A 16,838-nucleotide genomic window follows, 5' to 3' on the forward strand; every position below is an offset into this window, starting at 1 on the left:
AAAATTATCATTCTTGAGCAGAGCAAGACCTAGAGAAGGGGTATTTCCTAATCTGATGGTGCAAACAAAAGGGCGCAGGTGAGCTCAAATCTCCAGGCTGGGAAGGGGAGCCAGGATGCAACAGGAAGCGCCCAGGGTCTCAGGGCGAGGCAGGCTCAAGGGCTGGGAGCCCAGCAGGGAGCACGTCCTGCACCGGCTCAGAAGCCAGCCGAGACCAGGACCCCAGCACAGGGAATTCCCGTCCTTGGAAAGGTCCTAGAAACTTTCTGACCCCCTCCTGTTCATAGCTTCTTATTCTCCATTGAATGTTTCTCTGGAAGGTTAGAATTGGTGAAAGCATTGCAAATGCAACTGGAGGATATAAAATGGAAAATCCCACAAGTGTGCCCTCAAGAAGACAAGCCCTAAGGACGGAGAGGCTGATTTCTCATAAATGCCTGATTCACAGAAAACTGATAATATTGGAATTATTTTTAAATGCTAGGGAGCTGGTCCAGGGTTGCCTCACATCAACCTTGGGAAATTTTGCTCATGGTTTCCAGAGACCCAAACAAGATATGACCCAGGTCAGGCTGGTCTCATGAAATAAGTGGAATGGAGCTTTGTTTGTGTGACTGGACTGGTTTTGTCTGCTCAGGGAATTTTCAAATCCGGTCTCTGTTTGTTTTGGTTTCAGCAGTCTAACTGAACTCTCCCCTCTTTACGTTCCCAGCCTGAAAATACAGTCTCTTCCAAGCCCTCAGCGGACACGCCAGCAACCTCTCCGGTTTGTATGTGCCCAATTGCCAATTCCTCTGCTATTTCCTGATTACATGCATCTTCTTGACAATTTTGAGATGCCTGATCTTACCTTCCTATTTAAGTTGACAAGCTAAAACTCTCCACAGGAGAGGGACCTGGGAGCCAACCCAGGAGTCCTCTCCACAGCCCAGTTGAGGGAGGAGAGGCCACAGGGGCCAGGCTAGTTACGGCTGCATCTGGAGAAGGAAGAATACTTTCTGGGTCCCATCCTCTGGGTCCTTAGAGAACTGACTGGGACACAGGTCTGGCCCTGTGGACCCATGATTAGACACGCTGGGCATTGTTTTCAGGGGCTTTCCCTGTGTCAGAGAAGGGAGCAGTCTTTCTGCATTGACAACCCCACTGTCATTCTTTGCCAGAACCTGACATCAGCCCCCATGGATAGACTCATCTGGGCTCCATCCTCCATCCTCCTCCCAACCATGGACATCCCATAATAAAGGACTTTGAGTTTTTGCAGGAGGCACATCCCTGGCTGAGTTCCAGGGAACCAACACCAGCCCATGGGCGGTGGGGAAAACCGAAGAGATCCCAGAGAATGGCTGTAGCTGAGATTCCTCCATCAGTCGCTCAGATAATTTCCCCATCAGTCTCTTATCTCTACAAACGAGTCATCCAGAATAAAATGACAGGTAGGAAGCTTCTAGAAGGTAACTGTATCCTAGTCCCTGCCTTCAAACAGAATGATTCCTAAATTCAGGTCTGGGGCTGGAACTTAGATTGAATTTACCTCCAGGACTCTTTCGGCAGTATCTGATGTTAGAATTTCGATTTTAATGCTCCTTCCATCGGGCAGAAATATATCCAGAGACACTTTCTCGGTGGCCATGCTGAATGTGTCCTGTAAGCAAAAGGAACACAATAAGCTTCGGCGCCCTTCTGTGGGGGCAGTGGGCTCCCACTCCAGGCCCTCAGGGCACACAGTGTCCAAAGCACATTAAAGCCGAATGCAGAGACTGAGGGGATCGGTTTAAGGGGGTAAGGTGGGAGTGAAGAGGGGGTGGAGAGGAGTCCAGGCAAAGCATTGACATGCAACTTGAATAATTTCCAGATAAACAAGGCATCCATTCTCAGAAAAAAGCTTTTGATAAAAGTCATCCACGTGACTCTTGGTCATCCCAGATTTTAACTCTCATTTTGAATATTTCCAGGCATCCATATAAGTTTGTGATAGGTGGTAATTTAAGCTCCTGCTAAACAAAACTCTGAAGTTGCAAATCATGAGGCCCGTGTGGGGAAGCAAGTCTCCATCGGGTTGAATGGCACCAGCTGAGGGCCCACACCCCAGCTCAGTGCAGCCGTGCCTGCACACACGCATTCCAGCCTTCTTCAGGGGACCTGTGTGTGCCAGAGGTGACTGGGAATCCAGGGACCTGTGAACCTCTCGGATAGAGTGTTCTAGAAGGTCAGAGACATGCCAGTGACATGGGAAGCCCATCAGAGCTGAGGGAAGCGTGAGGCTGAGGTTGGTGCTCAGCGAGAGGGACCCCAGGCAGGGCAGGGACAAGGGTCAGTGGCTGACCATGCAGGCCTCCCAGCGCAGCTGTGTCTGGGGGTGGCTGTTCTCAGCACCTCCCAAACCGGTTCCTGTCAGTTCACAGAATTGCTTCCTCTCTGGGAGGCTGATCCTGGTCACAGCCCTTCTCATCCCAGGTTCCACAATGGACTCATGCAGCCATTGTGTGCAATGCGTTCACTTCCCTCCTAGGCATTTAGAATGGCATCGGTGATGTGACATCTGTGGGAGAACTGAGAAAAGAGCCACTCAAATCATCTTCTGTGTTCTGAGCCTACTATATAAGCCGGAATATTAGTAGTTAGCAATACAGTGGGTGGGGATGGAGGTGGGACGGGGAAGGCAAGAGGAGGTACCTCTTTTGAGTGACCAGAAAATTTCCAGCCAGGTCACCTCCTTCCTGGAATCAGTTTGGGGAAAGGAAGATCCAAATGACCGATCAGCAGATTGTTGGGGATCATGGGGTTGGGGCTCAGGTCAGCTGACCACTGAGACCCCTTCCCCTCAACAGGTAGCCCCTTCCCTTCCTTAGTCTTCCTGACCATCCCCTGCAGTTCACAGACATAGCGGATTAGGCACCAGGCTTTGTAGGGAACAGGGAAATCTTGTGACCCCAAGGACTGTAGCCTGTCAGGCTCCTCTGTCCATAGGATTTCCCAGGCGAGAATACTGGAGCAGGTTGTCATTTCCTTCTCCAGAGGATCTTGCCAACCCAGGGACTGAACCCGTCTCTTATGTCTCCTGCACGGGCAGGTGGGTTCTTCATCAGCGGAGCTGCCAGGGAGGCCCAATCACCCTGCCAGGCACCTCAAAAGGCCCATCACTTTAGTGACTGGCTCATTTTTTCCTAATTTTATTATCCAAGGGCAAGCCTTGAATAATGGTTAAATTTTAACTACCCCCACCCTGAGTCCACCTACTTACAATGACTCAATGGCTTTGATTCTGAACCTGAGTACTTTAGAAGAGAAAGACTGCTGTTTTCCAAATTCTAAGGGTTGGTCCACAAAACAGTATATGTTTGTGAATGTGTTTTATTTATATATACAGTCAGCATGCAGAGATAGCATCTTATTTATGAGTAAATATAATATCTGTGTATTTATTACATATAAACCTATTGTTAGATCACAATGTTGATAACTGTGCTCTGTGCTGCTTCACATATAGTAGCTAATGCAATTCTCATACAATTCCATGAAGAATATACACTTATTAAGCCCCCTTTTTAGAGATACTTAAACCCTTATATTCACTGCAGCACTACCTACAATAGCCAAGACATGGAAGCAACCTACATGTTCATCAACAGATGAATGGATAAAGATATGGTGCATACATATAATGCAACACTACTCAGCCTTTTATGGAATGAAATATGCCATTTGCAGCAACATAGAAGAACCTGGAGATTATAAAAAGAGACATAAATCACACAGAGAAAGACAAATACTATAGGATATCACTTACATGTGGAATCTAAAACACAACACAAATGACCATGTCTGTGAAACAGAAACAGACTCACAGACATGTGGTTGCCAAGGGAGAGGGTAGCAGAGAGAAGGTGGAAGGAAGGATTAGGAGTTGGGGACTAGCGGTAAATGGAGAATGGATAAACAGCAATGTCCTACTGTACAGCACAAGGAAGTATACTCAATATTCTGTGATAAACCACAATGGAGAAGAATATGAAAAAGATATATATATATATGTATAACTAAGTCACTTTGCTATCTAGTCTACTTCAGTCATTCAGTCATGTTCCACTCCTTGCAACCCCCTGGACTGCAGCACGCCAGGCTTCCCTGTCCATCACCAGCTCCCGGAGCTTGCTCAAACTCATGTCCATCGAGTCAGTGATACCATCCAACCATCTCATCCTCTGTCAGCCCCTTCTCTTCCTGCCTTCAATCTTTCTCAGCATCACGGTCTTTTCCAATGGGTCAGTTCTTCACATCAGTATTGGAGTTTCAGCTTCAGCATCAGTCCTTCCAATGAATATTCAGGACTAATTTCTTTTAGGATGGACTGGTTGCATCTCCTGGCAGTCCAAGGGACTCTCAAGAGTCTTCTTCAACACCACAGTTCAAAAGCATCAATTCTTCGGTGCTCAGCTTTCTCTACAGTCCAACTCTCACATCCATACATGACCACAGGAAAAACCATAGCTTTCACTAGGTGGACCATTGTTGGCAAAGTAATGTCTCTGCTTTTTAATATGCTGTCTAGGTTGGTCATAGCTTTTCTTCCAAAGAGCAAGCATCTTTTAATTTCATGGCTGCAGTCACCATCTGCAGTGATTTTGGAGCCCAAGAAAATAAAGTCTGTCACTATTTCCTTTGTTTCCCCACCTATTTGCATGAAGTGATGGGACCAGATGCCTTGATCTTAGTTTTCTTAATGTTGAGTTTTAAGCCAGCTTTTTCACACTCCTCTCACTTTCATCAAGAGGCTCTGTAGTTCCTCTTTGCTTTCTGCCATAAGGGTGGTGTCATCTGCATATCTGAGGTTATCGATATTTCTCCCGGCAATCTTGATTCCAGCTTGTACTTCATCCAGCCCAGGATTTTTCATGATGTACTCTGCATATAAGTTAAATAAGCAGGGTGACAATATACAGCCTTGACATACTCCTTTCCCAATTTGGAAACAGTCTGTTGTTCCATGTCTGGTTCTAACTGTTGCTTCTTGACCTGCATACAGATTCCTCAGGAGGCAGGTCAGGTGGTCTGGTATTCCCACCTCTTTAAGTATTTTTTACAGTTTGTTGTGATCCACACAGTCAAAGTCTTTGGCATAGTCAATAAAGTAGAAGTAGATGTTTTTCTGGAACTCTCTTGCTTTTTCCATGATCCAACAGATGTTGGCAATTTGATCTCTGGTTTCTCTGCCTTTTCTAAATCCAGCTTGAACATCTGGAAGTTCACAGTTCACATACTGTTGAAGCCTGGCTTGGAGAATTTTGAGCATTACTTTGCTAGTGTGTGAGATGAGTGCAATTGTACAGTAATTTGGACATTTTTTGGCATTGCCTTTCTTTGGGATTGGAATGAAAACAACTGACCTTTTCCAGTCCTGTGGCCCCTGCTGAGTTTTCCAAATTTGCTGGCATATTGAGTGCAGCATTTTCACAGCATCATCTTTCAGGATTTGAAATAGCTCAACTGGAATTCCATCACCTCCACTAGCTTTGTTCGTAGTGATGCTTTCTAAGGCCCACTTGGCTTCACATTGCAGGATGTCTGGCTCTAGGTCAGTGATCACACCATCGTGGTTATCTGGGTCATGAAGATCTTTTTTGTATAGTTCTTCTGTGTATTCTTGCCACCTCTTCTTAATATCTTCTGCTTCTGTTAGGTCCATACCATTTCTGTCCTTTATTGTGCCCATCTTTGCATAAAATGTTCCCTTTTTTGGCCTTGAGAACCCCATGAACAGTATGAAAAGGCAAAAGATATGACACTGAAAGATGAACTCCCCAGGTCGGTAGGTGCCCAATATGCTACTGGAGAAGAGTGGAGAAATAACTCAGAAAGAATGAAGAGACGGAGCCCAAGCAAAAACAAAGCCCAGTTGTGGATGTGACTGATGATGAAAGTAAAGTCTGATGCTATAAAAGCAATATTGCATAGGAACCTGGGATGTTAGGTCCATGAATCAAGGCAAATTGGAATTGGTCAAATAGGAGATGGCAAGAGTGAACATTGACATTTTAGGAATCAGTGAACTAAAATGGACTGGAATGGGTGAATTTAATTCAGATGACCATTATATCTACTACTGTAGGCAAGAATCCCTTAGAAGAAATGGACTAGTCCTTATCAGAGAAGGCAATGGCACCCCACTCCAGTACTCTTGCCTGGAAAATCCCATGGACAGAGGAGCCTGGGAGGCTGCAGTCCATGGGGTCACTGAGGGTCGGACACGACTGAGCGACTTCACTTTCACTTTTCACTTTCATGCATTAAAGAAGGAAATGGCAACCCACTCCAGTGTTCTTGCCCGGAGAATCCCAGGGATGGTGGAGCCTGGTGGGCTGCAGTCTATGGGGTCGCACAGAGTCGGACACGACTGAAGTGACTTAGCAGCAGCAGCCCTCATAGTCAACAAAAGAGTCCAAAATGCAGTACTTGGGTGCAATCTCAAAAACCACGGAATGATCTCTGTATAACAGGCAAGTTTGGCCTTGGAGTACAAAATGAAGCAGGGCAAACGCTAACAGTTTTGCCAAGAGAATGCACTGGTCATAGCAAACACCCTCTTCCAACAACACAAGAGATGACTCTACACGTGGACATCACCAGATGGTCAATACTGAAATCACATTGATTATATTCTTTGCAGCCAAAGATGGAGAAGCTCTATACAGTCAGCAAAAACAAGACCAGGAGCTGACTGTGGCTCAGATCATGAACTCCGTATTGCCAAATTCAGACTTAAATTGGAGAAAGTAGGGAAAAGCACTAGACCATTCAGGTACAACCTAAATAAAATCTCTTACGATTATACAGTGGAAGTGACAAATAGATTCAAGGGATTAGATCTGATAGACAGAGTGCCTGAAGAACTATGGACGGACGTTCATGACATTGTACAAAAGGCAGTGATCAAGACCATCTCCAAGAAAAAGAAATGCAAAAAGGCAAAATGGTTGTCTGAGGAGGGCTTACAAATAGCTGAGAAAAGAAGAGAAGTGAAAGGCAAAGGAGAAAAAGAAAGATATACCCATATGAATGCAGAGTTCCAAAGAATAGCAAGGAGAGATAAGAAAGCCTTCCTCAGTGATCAATGCAAAGAAATAGAGGAAAACAATGGAAAGGGAAAGACTAGAGATCTCTTCAAGAAAATTAGAGATACCAAGGGAACATTTCATGCGAAGATGGGCACTTTGATATGCAACAGAAATTAATACAAAGCTGTCAATCAGCTATAATTCAATAAAATAAAAATTTTAAGCCCCCTTTTCTCAGATGTAGTAAAAGTTCACAAAGGTTAAGTAACTCCCCTCTAGAACATACTGCCATTTGGTAGCAGAGGCAGGACTCAAGGCCAGCTCTGCATGATCCAGGGCCTGGGCTCAAATGGGGTGGACTTTTCTCCTGGCTGGCCCAGGAAGGTTGCTCCTGCATTGCTCTGGAGTGAATATTTGTGTCTCTGGTGCCCCACACCCCCATTCATATGGAGCCCTAACCTCTAGTGTGATGCTGTTACAGATGGGGCCTTTAGGAAGTGACTAGGGTTAAGCGCAGAGAAGGCAATGGCACCCCACTCCAGTACGCTTGCCTGGAGAATCCCATGGACAGAGGAGCCTGGTAGGCTCAAGTCCATGGGGTCAGTACGAGTCGGACATGACTGAGCGACTTCACTTTCACTTTCATACATTGGAGAAGGAAATGGCAACCCACTCCAGTATTCTTGCCTGGAGAATCCCAGGGACGGGGGAGCCTGGTGGGCTGCCGTCTATGGGATTGCACAGTTGGACACAACTGAAGCGACTTAGCAGCAACAGCAGCAGGGTTAAGTGAGATCCTGTCCTCATGATGGGATTAGTGTTCTTGTAAGAAGAGACACCAGAGAGCTTGCTCTCTGCACATGTGCACAAAGAAGAAATTTATTTCTCACAGTTTTTGGAATTTCAGTTCTTTAAGCTACCGGTTACAGCAGCCTGAGCAGACAAATATAAGCATAACAATTATTGCTCTCCTTTCTAAGTGTCTAAGGGGACTTCCCTGGTGGCCCAGTGGTTAAGAATCTGCCTGCCAGTGCAGGGGACATAGACTTGATCCCCAGTCTGGGAAGATTCCACATGCCTCACGGCAAGCCCATGTGCCAGGAGCCAGCGTGAGGAACTCCGCCTGTGGCAAAGGTCATGAGGAAGGAGGCTCGGCATACGCAAAGGCGCGATCGAGCCTCAGGAGTCCCCCTGGAAATTCTTGAGCATCTACCTCCAAAACCAGAATCTGCCTACTTTACTGCTTTGTGCTCTCACCTACACCTCTGACTTTACGGGGGGTGTCCCCCACTACCTCTCTTGGAGAAGAAGTTAACTTACAGCTCCAGTTAGTAATAATTCCTGGGCGTGACAGGAGTGTTTCAACCTACAAACTCCTCTGAAGGTTCTCTAGCCTGCCTGACAGGCTTGTCCGGCCACATGTGATTGTTCACAGCCCCCCAACCATGAGAGGCACGAGATGCTTTAAACCTTCTAAAAACAGATTCTTTTGAAAAGTTAGGGAATTATTAGTGTAGTATAGTGGGCTGATTAGAAATTGTATTGGTGAAGGGTTTTCATTTGTTGAGTCAATGTTTGCTGCTAAGTCTCCACATCCCCTGCTCTTATACACATTAATGAATATATAGAAGAAATAAGTATTAACCTTTGATATTAATCACGTTAGACCTTAGGCTAAGCAAATTCTTTTCTTAATTAAAACCCACTACACCCTCACCCTATAGGAATGTAACTTTATTTGGTGCCTTCGGAAGGTGGCGTCTGTTTTAAGAATAATCACCCCTGGAGAAATAAGGGTTCTGGTTGACTGACCGCTGTCACAAGGAGAGGGTCATAAATTGTTAGCAGGCCCCTGGCCAGAAGATGATGTAACACTCCTAAGACCTTCGTATACATTTGTATGAAGCACCTGATTTTGATAAAAGTCAGGACTGCTGACCCCGCGTGACTTTTGTATTACATCTCTGTGTATAAAAGTGGACCCTGGAAAATAAAGAATGGGATCAGTTCCTAGAAAGACTGGTCTCCCCATGTCGTTCTTTTTCTCACCTTCTGGCTGAATTCCCATCTGGAACGTGGAGGCTCGTCAAGCCTACTAATTATGCCTGGGCTTCTAAGATCTGACCGGGAGGCCTTAGTGTCTCCTCTCCTTCGGGAGAATGGAAGGACACCTGCGGCCTACGTAGGTGATGCAAATTTCTTGTCTTGAAGTTTTATTGGCTTTCCACGTACACCAAGTTATTCAGCCTCTTTTCTCCACTGAATTTTCCTACTGAGCTATCCCTATTTAACCACTCTTTATATCTTTAATTAACGCTTAATTGATCTATTGTTTCCTGATCGCCAAAGCCGTCTCCCCTTCGAATTCCCTGGATCCACCGGGGCTGGACCCCGGCACCCATGCAGTGCAATTACTGAGCCTGTGCTCTAGAGCCAGAGAACCTCAACTACTGAAGCCCGCATGCCTAGATCCCGTGCTCTGCAACAAGAGAAACCACTGTAATGAGAAGCCCACACATTGTAACTAGGGCTGCAACTAGAGAAAGCCCATGTGCAGCAACGAAGACCCAGGGCAGCCAAAAATACACAACTAAATATTGAAAAATAAAAGATCATCATAGTTTTTTTTTTTTTTTTTTTTTTTTTTAGTGTCTAAGTTTGGATAAATTGGGCTTCCCTGGTAGCTCAGCTGGTAAAGAATCTGCCTGCAGTGCAGGAGACCCTGGTTCGATTCCTGGGTCGGGAAGATCCACTGGAGAAGGGATAGGCTATCTACTCCAGAATTCTGGCCTGGAGAATTCCATGGACTGTACAGTCCATGGGGTCACAAGAGTCAGACACGACTGAGCAACTTTCACTTCATTTCACTTGGATAAATGATGTGACCAACATGTCACCACTGGAATACCTGCATAAGGTGCCATGTCATGTTGCCCCTCCACAGACAACAAGTGTCCATCTGCCTGAGTGAATTTGCACACTTATCAATCACCACGTTGGTCACTTTTCAAACAGTCCTGTGGCTTCCCTTTCTCAATACTGGCCTCCACATCAGCAAATGCTGACCCAACCATCTGCCAGGTTTTCCCTTTAAGTGTCCAGCGCTGGGACAACCCAGCTCCCGGGAAGCTTTGAGAATCACTCCAAGCCCTTCCTCAGCAGGTCAGGGCCACTGGTTTCCCTCCTCCCCAGGACACGCCCTGAGCTCCTCACATACAACCTCAGCCACATTTTCTTCACTTCTAACTTCGCAGGGGAATTCTGACTGATTTCCCAAGTTCCCCTGCAGTCATGATAACTGCTAACAGTGGGGCCTCTGAGACCCCATATTTAGCTGAGTAGTCAAGGGTCAGGGGCTTCTCCAGAGCAACTGTTGCAAATAGTCCCTTTCCAGGTACACACCTCTGCTTAGGGCTTGGGTTCTTAAAGGTATTTGGCCTAGACTCACAAACATCAGGTGGGTCAGACGGTAAAGCATCTGCCTGCAATGCGGGGGACCTGGGTTCAATTCCTGGGTCAGGAAGATCCCTGGAGAAGGAAATGGCAATCCACTCCAGCACTCTTGCCTGGAAAATCCCATGGATGGAGAAGCCTGATAGGCGACAGTCCATGGGGTTGCAAAGAATCGGACACGACTGAGTGACTTCACTTTCACTTTCAAACATCTCTTACCTCAGAGGAAAAACACTCTTAAAATGAATGGAAAGATGCCATTGTCTTTTGATATGGTTAAGGGAAAGCCTACCATTAATCTGTTACTTCAGTGCAACTCTCGACTCAAACTATGCTGCAGACCAATGAGATATCTAAATTATATAAACAGTTAAAATGAAATAAATGCATGCCCATATTAAATTCTTCTGCAAAAGAAAAGTGAGGAAGTAGATTGTATTGGTAGAATGGGTCAGATCATAGATGGCCCTAAAATCAGACACTTGAGGGTTTTATTAAAAACCTGGTTCTGGATCAGGGACATGGAAGGGTGGAAATGGAGTTAGGGAAAGATGTGTCTGGCACTGTAAGTGAAAATGAACTAGAGGGAAGACTGAAGGATATGGGAGACTTGAGAGAAGTGGGTGGTGGTCATTCATGCAAAAGGTACCAAGGGACTGGGCTAGACTGTGGGATTGAGAAATGCATGATCCACAGAGCAGACTGCCTGGTCCCAAGCCTCGTTCTGCCCTCACTGCGTGGGACCCTGTGGAAATCTGGACAGGCGACTCCCCTCTGTGCTCTGCATTCCTTCAGCTCTAAAGTGAGGATGGCAGCTCCGGGAGGGCACCCCCTGCAAACACTCAAGCGGCAGCTTTCTTGGTTCATTCTTGTTAGCACAGGAATGAGGAGGTCATTACATACCTTTGATTTGACTTAGTGGCAACAGGTGAGAAATAAAGGGGTCCAGAAAAGATTCAGGAAGATGTTTTCCACACTCATATCCAATCAAGTGCCGAGTCTTGTATATTCACATCTTAGACAATCTCTTCAATCCATCTACTTCTTTTCATCTTCACCACCTGCCCTTGAGTCCCACCTGATACGTTCTCCCCTCCTTGACGCCTGCCATGGCCTCCTCACTGGTTACTTTGCTTCCATTCTTGCTCCCCTTGCAAGACACTCTCCACACAGTAGCCAGAGAATACTTTTTTTTCATGCAAAGCTGAAAATGTACTCCTCTAGCTTAAAACTCGCTAATGCCCTTACACTGTTCAAGGGACACTAAAAGAAAAGCACTGTTTTTCTCCACTCCACTCACATCAACACTTCTGACACTAATTATCTGGAGTTAGCACACACCACACAGATTAAGGACCCAGTCCCACAGGACGGCCCCTCCCCAACTTCAGAAGCCAACTGCGAGTCCAGGCCTCCCATACTTATGATCAACTCACTATAAATCTGGGATTCCCATGACCCGTTACTGGAGTTTGATGATTTCCTAGAATAGCTCATAGAACTCAGGAAAGCTCTTTTCTTACTATAACCCATTTATTACTAAGGATACAACTCAGGAAGAGCTAAACAGAAGGGATGCGGCACCTCTACATGTTCGTCCACACAGAAGCTCTCCAAACCCCACAGTTCAGGGATTTCTATGGAGGTTTCAGCATGTAGGCATGACCAATGATTAACTCAGTCCCCAGCCCCTCTACCAAACCCGGAGGCCAGCGGGTGGGACTCAAAGTTGCAACCCTCCAATCATATGTTTAAAAACAACTAAGCATCTTTTTTTTTTTCTTTTAAATGATATCATTTTAAAATGACATCATTTTTAACTCTAGGAAAAACAAAAGTTGTTCATGAAAGTAAAGGTAATCGTACTCATAAACATTTGTTCAGTAGTAAGAAATATTTACCTGTTATAAAGATCAAAGTATTGACTAGGAACTTAATGTTTTTAATGGTGAGATAAAACTGGGGAGAAGAATGGAATGAAAGAAGGTGATACAGAAAGCTGAATCCACATCCCTCATGTGTGTGCATGTGTGTGTATAAGTCACTCAGTCATGTCCAGCTCTCTATGACCCTATGGACTGTGGCTTGCCAGGCTCCTCTGTCCATGGGATTCTCCAGGCAAGGATACTGGTGTGGGTTGTCATGCCCTCCTCCAGGGGATCTTCCTGACCCAGGGATTGAACCCAGGTCTCTCTCATTGAGGGCAGATCCTTTACTGTCTGAGCCATCAGGGAATCCCCTCATCCCTCATACAGGGAGTCAATAGATAATACCTACAAACTGAAGAACAGGAGAAAGAGATGAATATTATTAATCTCCAGATATTGAAATATCTGAAGAAAAAGCTAAAAGATTTGAAAGCCATTGCCTCTGGAAAGCAGGAGATGGTTATATTATAATACTTTTTAACACTATTTTACTTTTAAAATTATCAGCACATTTTGTTTGGTTTAAAAAAATGAAAAATTTTAGGACAATATGGTGAAGAGAGGGAATGATAGAACTGAAAAACTTTAATGAGATAAAAGCAAATGCACAACAGATGAAACATTCTGTGTTAGGAGTTGTGATCAAGGAGGAATTTGGCTCTATTTGTGATATTTGAATTTTACTTGTATATATATATAATTTATAAAATATAAAAGACATAATAATGCAATTAGAGGAAAAAAGCCAACATGGTGGGTCCAGATTGTACAAAAACAAAACTTAACTAAGCCCTCTTGATTTAGGGGGGACCAGGAATTAAAACACACAATTCACACTAGTAAACCAAATGCATTTATCTTTAAGAAACCTCTAAATCCTCCATTACCATGGGCTGCCTTTGGAGAAGAGAATGGCAACCCACTCCAATATTCTTGCCTGGGAAATCCCATGGACAGAGAAGCCTGGCGGGCTACAGTCCATGGGGTCACAAAGAGTGGGACACACCTTAGTGACTGAGTGCACATGGGCTGCCTTAACACATTTTCAAACATTTAAAATGTTTTAATTTTAACACATTTTCAAATCAAATTTAATACCCTGAGAAATTGTGTGATATTTCAAAGAAGCTCCATCAGTGGGCTTTATTGATATTCTCCTCTGAGGCCAAAGAATGTCTGGTAGCCATAGCACTTAGCCTGATCTTTATTATCCAGAAAATCCATATTTGGATGTGCCAACCTCTAAATTTCCATCACACTTACTAATCAGTCCTAATCATTTCACTACAAGAGAAACAGGAAACATTCTTAAGAGGATACGGGGAAAGAGTCACTTCCTAGGGCCCCTAGACCCATGGTGGGCAACACTCCCCAAATATGTACATTGCCCCTAACTCCCCAAGTACACAAAGCCACAACAAATACCTCTTTCTCCTCAAACATGCTGTTCACACTATATAGATTAAGAACAAGGAACATACAGGCCTTAGTTTAAAGACTGGTTTTGCCTTTCAAAAACCCCTTTATCTCAGAGGCAATCGCAGGCCAAAGTTTGGGAGCATGGTAAGTGGGTGGGCAGGAGGGGTCTGGATACAAAACCAGAGGAACCTGGTGAGGGATGGGGCTAGAGGGGGCTGCCACCGCTCTAGAAATACTTCATGACATCAGTAGATCCAGGCTCCCCGGGCTTCCACTTATTAAGATGTGTATCCGTGAACAAATTACTTAACTGAAAAAGAGGAGCACCACTCTCAACAAGTTGCGAGGGTGAATGAGATACTGCCCAGAAAGTGTCGGGTCCAGCCCAGATCGAATATCCCGTAGAAGCAGCCCCCTCTGATGACTGTTGCTCCCCCTGAGGAGAGGCTCCTTGGAAGGCTCCTACATGGTCACACGTATTCACATTTCTAACATGTTGTGTCCTTGTCCAGAGACAGGAAGGTGTGCCTGTACCTGCTGAGTCCTGGAGAGCCAGGCCTGCGAGTGTGTAACTATTGGGTAATAACCACCAGGAAACGGCAAGCCAAGCTTATTAAAAGCTGTGAAAATATTCAGAAGGGGGGGAATGTCTGTATAATATTGAGGTGGGGAGACTTCCCAACCCTTGCTCCCTGGGCTCCTTTGCTGGTCTGGCAGACCCACACATCCCCTGTGCTCATCCCAGTCCTCCCGGCACTCACCAGTCCTCCACGAGCCATCTCACTGCAGGCTTGGCTGGTGGAGTCTCCCCTGCACTGACCACATCTAGTCACTGCTGAGCAATAACCCCAGCCCTGGAAGGTGGTCAGGGGAATGGCTACTCACCCACAATAATAAACGGCTACTGCTTCCCTTTTACCAATACCTGTCCTGAGTCTCCCAGACCACTGGATATTAACATGATTTCCTAGCATTTCCCTGAATGGGAAGAAAAAGCTAGAGTATAATCTTACCTCCCCGCTTACCCCAGAAATCACCCGATACTGACTTCGAGGTCCTTCTTCAGGTCATTAACCAAGGTGCCCTCTATCATGTCCCTTGGACACTCATTCACCCTGTGGCAGTGCTTCTGAGCCCTTTTCTCACCAAGTCACATGGAGAAAATAATACTGTTCGTACCGCACACAGGGAAAGTGGGCACGGAGCCGCTGGAGGTGGGTGGGCCCACAAATGCTTCATCAGGGCTGAGAGGATGGAGATCTGGACATATCCCTAATCCGCTCCAGATCATGACCCTGTATCACAGCACTCGGTCCTGTATAAGAGCACTCAGCCCTGTACCATAGCGTGTAGTCCTGTATCACAGTCTCATTCCTGTGTCACTGGGCTCATTACATCATGGTCTTACATGGTGACTTTTCTGTCTCCACAACAAGACTGGAAACTCCATGATCTGGACTAGGTGTGATTTCCTGGTGCCTCCCTCTCCTCTAGAGCATTATCAAGTCCCAGCAACCATTCAACACATATTTGTTCTACTATGAACAGTCACGGGGCTTCCCAGGTGGCACTAGTGGTCAAGAACCTGCCTGCCAATGCAGGAGACTTAAGAGATGTGAGTTTGATCCCTGAGTTGGGAAGATCCCCCTAGAGGAGGGCATGGCAACCCACTCCAGTATTCTTGCCTGGAGAATCCCATGGACAGAGGAGCCTGGTGGGCTACAGACAATAGGTTCACAAAGAGTCAGACGCGACCAAGTCGGATGCGACCAAGGGACTAAACAGCAACATGAAAAGCCAAGGACGGCAGCAGGCAGGGCAGGGGCCTGATGAACACAGAACCACCCTCCTGACTTAGACTCAGTATCCTTTTCAAAATCATACTGTAGCCTCTTTTATAAACATCTTCAGGAGTTGTCCTCATTTTGTTTTGGAGGCAAACAGAAAACAAGTGGAAGGAACATCCTCTTTGAAGAAGTTGAAAATGGTCCCAGGCCTGAAATGCTGGGTTTGCAGAGGAGCTGCCGAGCCTGGTGAACACTGGACCTGTGCGGGGAGGAGGGAAGCAGAGGGACAAAGGGGCAGCGGGCAGGACTTAGGCCACGTTGACGCTGTCTTAATGCAGCTCCTCAGGAGGCACCAGGAGGGTCTGGGAGCACAAGTCTGGGCCCCTCTGATGGCCCCAGGTGTCTGGGGAGAGATGCACAGGCCTGCCATCTTTGTGCAAAGCAATCTCAGCAGGTGGGGAAGAGGCAAAAGGATTGGTGTTGGTGATGGCAGGAGGACCTCCTAGGTGTCAACATTGGCCAGGTGACATTTATGTGCCTTAGGAGCACCGGCTCACTTCATCCTCCCAACAACCCTCAGAGAAGAGCTACTCCGCTTATTCTAGAGATGGGGAGACTGAGATACAAAGAGACCAAGTAAATGGCCTCAAGCCATGCAAGTTGAAAGTGGGGCAGCCGCCAAACTATGAATCTTGGGCATCTCACTCCGAGCCAGCACTCCCAACTACTGAGTCAGTCCTGGGGCTGATTCATCAGCAGGAGGGTGGAAGACATGATCTTGAGAAGAGGAACTGTGTGGTTTGGGCTTCACGGCAGACATGCCACTCTACCCTGGGGCACAGTGTTACTGAGAAAGTGCCCAGAAATGCAAGATCCAGCAGACAGGTTCCACCAACTCAGCTCTGGCAACTCCCAGCATCGTGGGTCAGCAAACAATTGGCTCCGGGAACATAAACTCTTTCAAAATTGAGGGTCTCCTGGGAAGAGCCAGAGGCAAAAATCCCTCAGAAAAGGAGGAAAGAAATGTGACCAAATGTGGGTGAAAAATATATGCCCCCAAAATGATGCCACTGGGCTTCTCTGGTGGCTCAGTGGTAAAGAATCCAATGTGGGAGACATGGGTTTGCTCCCTTGTCTGGAAAGATCTCAATTAAAAAAGAAAAAAAGGCAAAATGATGCAACTAAGGAAATGAGGATGA

The 16,838-nt window shown here is 46.0% G+C and overlaps 1 protein-coding gene across 4 annotated transcripts in view; it reads right to left on the minus strand.

Annotated features, from left to right (window-relative positions):
• Positions 1–16,838, minus strand: part of SNX31 (sorting nexin 31) — an 85,088-nt gene that overhangs the window by 46,120 nt on the left and 22,130 nt on the right. For all 4 annotated transcript variants that reach the window (XM_025265087.3, XM_025265088.3, XM_006055233.4 and 1 more), the window contains one exon: positions 1,532–1,642. In XM_025265087.3, the coding sequence (XP_025120872.3) occupies positions 1,532–1,642 (111 nt within the window). The remainder of the gene's footprint in view (positions 1–1,531; positions 1,643–16,838) is intronic.

This window comes from Bubalus bubalis, chromosome 15, assembly GCF_019923935.1.
Source record: "Bubalus bubalis isolate 160015118507 breed Murrah chromosome 15, NDDB_SH_1, whole genome shotgun sequence".
Taxonomy (NCBI): Eukaryota; Metazoa; Chordata; class Mammalia; order Artiodactyla; family Bovidae; genus Bubalus; species Bubalus bubalis.